The sequence below is a fragment of the Vollenhovia emeryi genome, unplaced genomic scaffold (genome assembly GCF_000949405.1).
Source record: "Vollenhovia emeryi isolate VEMERY1.0 unplaced genomic scaffold, V.emery_V1.0 DF939483.1, whole genome shotgun sequence".
Taxonomy (NCBI): domain Eukaryota; kingdom Metazoa; phylum Arthropoda; class Insecta; order Hymenoptera; family Formicidae; genus Vollenhovia; species Vollenhovia emeryi.
This window is the reverse complement of record NW_011966883.1, coordinates 29202-37158: the sequence shown is the minus strand read 5'-3', so window position 1 is coordinate 37158 and position 7957 is coordinate 29202. Positions and strand designations below refer to the sequence as shown.

General features: G+C 36.8%; 1 protein-coding gene across 3 annotated transcripts in view; it reads right to left on the bottom strand.

The window, feature by feature from the left end:
• Positions 1 to 265: 265 nt before the first annotated feature.
• The window catches only part of LOC105557449 (zinc transporter 2-like), a 19723-nt gene continuing 12031 nt past the window's right edge, over positions 266 to 7957 (bottom strand). For all 3 annotated transcript variants that reach the window (XM_012004693.1, XM_012004694.1, XM_012004695.1), the window contains exons 2-8: positions 3444 to 3628; positions 3036 to 3152; positions 2770 to 2918; positions 2292 to 2443; positions 1523 to 1745; positions 1017 to 1257; positions 266 to 713 (exon numbers count right to left, since the gene is read on the bottom strand). In XM_012004693.1, the coding sequence (XP_011860083.1) occupies positions 568 to 713; positions 1017 to 1257; positions 1523 to 1745; positions 2292 to 2443; positions 2770 to 2918; positions 3036 to 3152; positions 3444 to 3628 (1213 nt within the window). In that variant the 3' untranslated portion in view covers positions 266 to 567. The remainder of the gene's footprint in view (positions 714 to 1016; positions 1258 to 1522; positions 1746 to 2291; positions 2444 to 2769; positions 2919 to 3035; positions 3153 to 3443; positions 3629 to 7957) is intronic.

Sequence of the window (7957 nt, the reverse complement as noted above, 5' to 3'; positions counted from 1 at the left end):
AAAGAAGAAATTTTGAAGATCGAACCGTGCTATCGATAATTCTTTGGCGCCTCTTCATCTTCGCTGTTGAGTAGATACTAATAAGTATCTCAATCAATTTTTAAGAATAACCCATAAGTATTTCAATAAAAGTTACCAGTCTACCAGATGTTACAGTTGTAAAGGATATTGTATTATATATATATATATAATATAATATAATATATATATAAATATGAATACCTGATGTCGTAACTGCAACAACGACAAACGAAATATGACCTCGTTTATTTGTGAAACTAATGATATTTTACCTTATAATGAAATAACAAATAAACTATTCACAGAAAATACATCGCATTGTGTGTACGATTGACATTGACTGCTCGTACATATCTTCACGAAGCTAAGAAAAAAAAATGAAGAGGTACAACAAGAGTTCGATGTGTTGCATGTACGCTGTCATATCGGCTTCATTCGGCGGAGCGCGATCTCGCGACGGTCATGAAACTTTTAACATTATCTTCGTTACACATCACGTCCCTTATATCGCGATTGAGACACACATATAAGTACAACAGCGGTGACTTATTGCGACAGTGCTTTGCACTGCTTGCAGTTTTCCATTCGCTCGTTGAATTCCTCTATCTGCAACGTCATTTCGAAGAATTTGTATTTGTCGTGGATATTTCGCGTGGCAGTGCGCAGGACGATCTGAGGACTCGTTCCGGGTTCTGCAAATAAAGACAATATCGCCTTGTTTTAATAAAAAATATCAGAAAACAATATAATAAATATGATGTACAATAGCAGCGAAGTGTGCGATTTTGTGATTAGTAAATTTAAGAATCCAAAGATGAAGTAAGAATTTATAAAAATTCCAAATCGAGAAAAATTCACGGCACTTCTAAAAGCACCTGTTACTAATGCAGAGAGCAGAGGGGGGGGGGAAGAGGGAGGGAGAGGGAGAGAGAAAGCTTTGCTAAATGCATAAATAAGAAGTACATATGCCGGATTGTATTTTTGGGTGTACGTACTTATAGCAAGATGCGCTGACAAAGCAGTCTTGTCGAGCGAGAGCGCCCAGATTCTAAGATTGTGAACCTTAACGACACCATCTATTTGCATAAAGGTGTCCTCCACGTGAGAATACTCGAAACCCTTGGGAATACCTTCCATCAGAACGTTGACTACGTCCTTGATAATCGCCACCGTGGTGAGGATGACTAATATAGAGAAGAGGAATGTACATATTGGATCCACTATGCTCCAACTTGGCTGAAACATAAATCGATCATTAAAATCGTGTCTTGCGACAGATAAGGTGTTCTCACGTAACGTGATCATTAAAATCACGTTTATGCAACAGATAAGCTTATCTGTTTGTTGAATTACGAAAATGTCACGAAATATCTCGATATAAAAATAAATACGTGAAGAGCGTAGGGGCAATAAGTCTCCGAAGCTTAATTATGCTCTGCTTTAAGCTCCGATCCATCACAAAAATGTGTACGTAACTAAACTGTTGATGAAAGTTTGATACCTTAAAATAAATGACTAATGCGGCGATGAACACTCCTACGCTCTGAATAAAATCACCCAAAACATGGATGAACGCGGCGCGCACGTTGATGTTCCTTTTCGAATTCTCTCCTTTGAGATCATCATCGAGCTCATTTTCCAAATCATTGCTTCTATCGTGGCTGTGCCCGCCGTGGCTGTGCCCGCCGTGACTGTGGCCATGCTGGTGCAACGACAGGCCCATTCTGCAATGACAAATTATATTATAATACAGTGCACATGTGCCCCTCTAAAGTGATTAAAAATACGAGTCTGATTCCGGAAATTTTGTTGCAATCGATTTGTATCTGCAATTTTTTAGCTACTTTTTTAAATCGAGACATTCATATAATTCAATTAATTGTCAAACATTTCTGACATTCAAACTGTCATATAATTCATATTGTTGCAACTCGCATTACACGGCGAGAGAATCCACATAGCAAGATATATCAAAAAGATATCTAGAGGATCCCTCAGCCATCGGCGAACTCCTTCATTCATCTTTTCTTACCGACACAGTTGAATATTTTGCGCTTGTAATTCTTTTTAATAGCGCTTCTATGCACAAAATAATACCAAGTCTCAGATATACATTGCTGTGTGAGTACGCTCGATTAATGTTACATTATGCATCGTAGTTACAATATAAGTGTTTCGCGAAGAATCAAGTGTTGCGTCACGTTGTCATGTACGAATCGCCGTTGGGTCACGTAGAAAATTAAATAAATATTGTTAATGATATCACTAACACTAGATTTACCGCAACACCAACTGCAGACGTGATCAGCATCACCGTGGCGTCCAACTCGAAGTCCTTGTGGACGATCCTTTCTATCGCGAGGTAGAATAAGATGCCGGTGACCACCCATATTAACAAAACTGAGGTCAATGCTCCGATGACCTAAAGCAGAAAATTTCTCAATTTCTATGCACTGAAATATTTATATTATTTTACAAGGTAGTTGCAAGGAAATTTCCAAGATACTACAGGCATACCAATTTTTTCGCACTAACTTTCTTTTGTAGTACAATTCAGATACTAGAGTGTAGGGAGGTCCAGGTTCAAACCCTGGCTGAGGCTAATATTTTTCGCAATAAATTTTCTGTGTTTAAAACACATCGCCAGTTGTGGTCGATTAGCTTAATCATTGTTAATCATGTACTGGCGTCAAAGAATTCTTGAACTTAATATTTATATCAGAGAAGGAGAGAGGAAAGAGTACTCACCTCTGCTCGATACCAACCAAAAGGCATTTTTCTGGTGGCCGGTCTGCTAGCGACCCAGATGGAAAAAAGAGATATCATGAAAGATGCAAAGTCAGTCAACAAATGTGCGGCATCGGTCGCTATCGCCAAGCTATTCGATAATACTCCGCCTGAAAAGAAGAATAAGAAGGAAATTTGTGTGTGCACGCACGATAAAACTGTCCGCTCTCATAATTAACTTCCACAGAGTATTCTCGTATATACAGACAACGTATTTTGTCATTTACCGACGATTTCTGCTATCATGAAAATAACGCAGAGCACACTGGCCACCAGTAACTTTTTTCGGGCTTTCTTGTCAATCTCCTCGTCCCTCTCCCTGTGACAATGATCTTCGAGAGGCACTAAAAATAATTGCAAGAAAGAAACGCAGTGTCAGCATTTATTTAAAAGAAGAAGAGTTACTCATCAGACTCGTGCAATGTCGAATACAGCTATTTTAACACAATATAACGGTTGAAACGGGTTTTTTAATCCTCCTTTTCCTGATTAATTTAAAACATGCCAATAGAAAACTCTGAAAAGGATATTGGTCCTTCTTCTAAATCACTTATCGTCATGATTCTATCTTTCGGATAATTTCCATGTGATCTTCTCAGATATGCGCGATTAAATGTTTCCCGAGAAAAACGTACCTGTCGGATTTTGTTGGTAGTCCGTGGCATTTTCGTCACCGGAGCCTTTCACCACAGTGCAACAGCCTGACAATTTTCCATGAACGCAGAAGATGACCTTCCGCGGTGACATCTCGTTTTCCTCATCCTCGTTGTTGTTCGGGGGGATGCTCGTCCCGTAGCCATAAAGCGCCTTATCCTTGAACCTGCAATATAACCGCAACAAATGCATTTCCATTTCACGCGGTTGAAGTATTAACGGTAATAAAGAATCGTTTTCCAGAAGAAACAATGTCCCTAGTAGCACAGTGCATTGGCTATAAAACATTGGTCCAATGTTGGTTATATTAGAAATGCATTGGCCGATATTGTCCAACTATATAAACCCAATATTGGCTATGGAATAAATGTAAATATCGCGCGATAATAATTATATAATATTAGATTTATTCTGGAAGTGTATTGACCAATATTTAACAGTGTAAAAAGAATATTGATACATTAGACCAATATTGCTGAAAAATATATTGGCTAAATAAGAGAAGGCGTCCATCTTACAATATTGGACCAATATTGGGAATACTAGATTTACATTTCCCAATATTGCGCAAATATATTGTGCTACTAGGGGTTTAACTTTGCCCTAGATTCCTTATTTAACACGGCTGACCATGAAGCGCAATGACATGCTACGCTTCCGATTATTATTTATAATCTACTGCAACTTATTACAACTGATAGATCTTGCTTATTATTTAAGAATTAATAAATAACAATTATTTATTGGATATTAGGTACTTCTAAGATATCTTTTCTCTATTCTTTACAACTGTAAATGGCGTACGGCGATCACTCTTCCTCAAGTTGCGCAATGAAAGAAAGCGATTACGTATTAGTGAACTAATCCGTGCGGCTTGCCGTCGCTGATTCGAGGAAAAAAATACGATTCTACGTCTTTGTAGAGACATTTCTGTTCAGTAATTATCTTTGTATTTGTTCTTATCATCTCTCTTAACGTGCTAGTTTTGTTACGTTGATATTTTCGGGTATATTGGGAACGTTGAAATGATTTCGACAGCTTCTTACGTGTCGATCAATAAGTCGCGATACTGAAAATTACGTTGATTTCACGGTTATTTTTGCTTCTTAGGATCCTTACGGGTAGATAAGATTCGTACGGAGATATTCATGCCCAGTCGCTCGATATGTGATAAGAGGAAACGGTACAACTACATCTATACGGAACGAAACTCTGTATAAAATTCATGTAGTGAAAATAAAATTGGTATTTTACAAGATTTATTTCTTGATCACAATTCTACGAAGATTCATTGAAAAAAATCTATCATTTTATTTGACACTTGGCTGATAAAGAAACGTATTTTGATCGAATTAGGTAAAATAATTTATTTTTTAACGCGAATATCTCTTAATACAAACTACTTTTACGTCACTTGTTTTCCGCGCCGTACGTCACGTTCATTATAGTCGTTAATAAATTGTGCTCTGTTATGATTATAAAAGTAAAAGAGATTATAAAGTAGAAGGTCTCTCCTGTACAAAATGCAATGCAAAACAAAGCAAACATTTTTATCGAACATCTAATATGAAAATACTTGTTAATCATTTATAGCCGAGACATTAAACAGCTCCGGGTAAAAAATTCACGGAACGTGTTCGTAATAATCTTTAACAGTTCTTAGGAAACAAATGATAAACATTTCTTAGTACTTACAATTAGTAAGATACATATTCTTGGAGTATTCATTTAAAAAATACGAATCTCGATATTATTAAAAACGAATATTTCGAAGAAGAGAGAAAAAACGTGTAAGAAAAGAGTGAATGTCTGAGAATGGCATGAGGAAGTATCTATAGAGGACACCAATATAGTTTTACTCCATTCTAATTACGTAAACAATTCCGTAGCAAGGCTGACGGAAACGTTTGCGCGTAACATGTATTGTTGACACATGTATTGTTACACGCTTCGACAACGGCAATACATTATAAGAATATGTGACCGGTTCTTATCGCCTTCCGCCGAGCGGCGGATATTATCTATCAGATATCAATGATGCCGTGCGCAAATGCGCATTCGTCACAAGAACCTCTTTGCGTTCCCCTATCACTGGCTAGCATTCAATGACGATGACAATAACGCCGTGTGCAAAGTCACACGATCGAAGAATATCGATGAAGGCTCGCAACATCGTACGCGCCGTATATTAGAAGCGTGCGAGAGAATGAAGTCGGATTTCTTCGGAATATTTTTATACTGTTACATTGTTGTACATGCATATATGTAATATGTAAAAATATTTACGTAAATTAAAAGGAATCTAAGCTCATTTAATGCAGTGTGAATTAAAGAGGGGGGGGGGGAGTAGAGGGACCAACTGTGCGAGCATTAAGAAGTTGTGAATATTATTGTATTCTTTATTCTCTGATGATCGACTTGAATAAAAAGCAGTAAACATTTTGGCTTTAATAAGCCTTCTTTTATTATTTTAAATTTTATATTGACAGCGAGATAATAAATAATTAAGATGTCGTGTGAAACAATTGGCTTACATTTACAACAATTCTTTATCATCGTGACTCGATTGCTTGTCAAAAGAATTTAGATTCTATATACAAACTATTTACCCTTTTTTGTCAGCCTTTCGTTGAACGTATGCTCTTATATTTATGTTTTTAATTTAACGCTTAATTGTATTGTAATTTATTTATTATATTCATCGCAATATGATGACTTCTTGTTTCTACTTTTATTTTTACTATAAAATGTTAAATATTGTATTATCTCATTAATATCACTATGAAATTTAAAATTATACCAAAGAAGGCTTATCAAAGCCAGAATTGTTTACCTCTCAATTATTCGCGAGTCACTTATTTTAGAGAATACCGAATAAAATAACATTCACAACTACTTAGTGCTCGTACAGAGTTGGTCCTTCTGCCCTTTTAATTCGTATATTTATATAAGTCATTAAAAATCTAACAAGGGACTTGCAAACTATAATGTTTGGTCGCAGATCTCGTTTAACTATCAAGCTCATAATTTCCATCGCATCGCGCGAGTTACACACACACACATATACATATATGTATGCAATATACATACATATATATATATATATATATATATATTTTATTGCATAGCCTTAATCTTCACGGAGGGCCGCGCTCGGTGCGGAAGGCCGACTCTCGAGGATTCGTCCTTCAACGAACGGAACACGGTGACCAGGTATTCGTCGAATCAAGGTGGCTCGTGGTCTTTTGCCGAGGCACCGAGGATGAAACACGAGGACAACGCGAGGACTCGCGTAGACGTATCTTTCGAGCGAACGTGCTTCCTTTTGTCCACGATATACGTGGACCGCGCGCTCCCGCTTATCTCCTCACTTCCCACGCTCGCTGGTTAATGAGAAAATGACAAACGATTTTACAACTTTGCGGAAACTTCCTGTTCGCTATCACTCGTACGACCAACTAAGAGAAGGAGCCAGTAATAAAAAAAAGACAAATAAACGCGTTCCTCGGTTTCTCGAAAGTCATTTTATTGCAAAAGAAAAGAAAACGCTTTACCCACAGCAATTATCCGCGTTGGATAATAGGGAAGAGTTGCCGAATGCGTACCACTTAAGGTATTATTTATTAAACATATATCACATTTGATACTGATTTGTACACGAACAACCGTTGGAAATTGCAGTCTGATGTTTCAGGCATCTAGCCATTTACATTTATATTAATTGTATCATTCTTACATATATCGTTTGTTTATAAAATCGTATCTGGTACGAGATAGGAAACCTTGTGGTGATACGATTTAGGAAACTTGATGGATTTTATAAAAAATATTTATTTAATCCTTATAATAATTGTAAATGTGTATATGCAATGAATGTAAAATATTCTATAATAAACCTTCTTTTATGAAAAACTAAAAATTTATAATAAAATGGCATAGGTACGTTATAATCAGTTATATAAATTGATGAAAAATTAACATCAGTTATACCTGAATTTTTTTTAATGTCGTTAGTATTCACAAAATAAGATGTATCATGCTAGATGTATCATGCACAAAATTAGTTTTGTTGTCTATATTACTTAGTTCCCATTGATTTCACATTGTTATTACTAAATGTTACTTATATTAACTAATAATATGAAATATTGATGAGGTACGCATTAGGTGACTAGTACACGTTCGGCAAATCTACCCTATATGTATCTCGGATTGGTTGAGTGGCTCGCGCGAATTATCTCGTCACGTGCTTTTAAATAATCAGGTGCACAGCGGATTAATAACCGACGGCGGGTCGATTCGCCGTCATGCTATCCGACACCATGTCAGTGTTTCGTATCAATTATACTGTGATAATACGAGAACAACAGTCTCGCCTCGTCGAGAGAAAGAGAGGGGGAAGAGGCAGAAGAGGCAGGGGGGAGAGAGAGAGAGAGAGAGAGAGAGAGAGAGAGAGAGAGAGAGAGAGAGAGAGAGAGAGAGAGAGAGAGAGAGA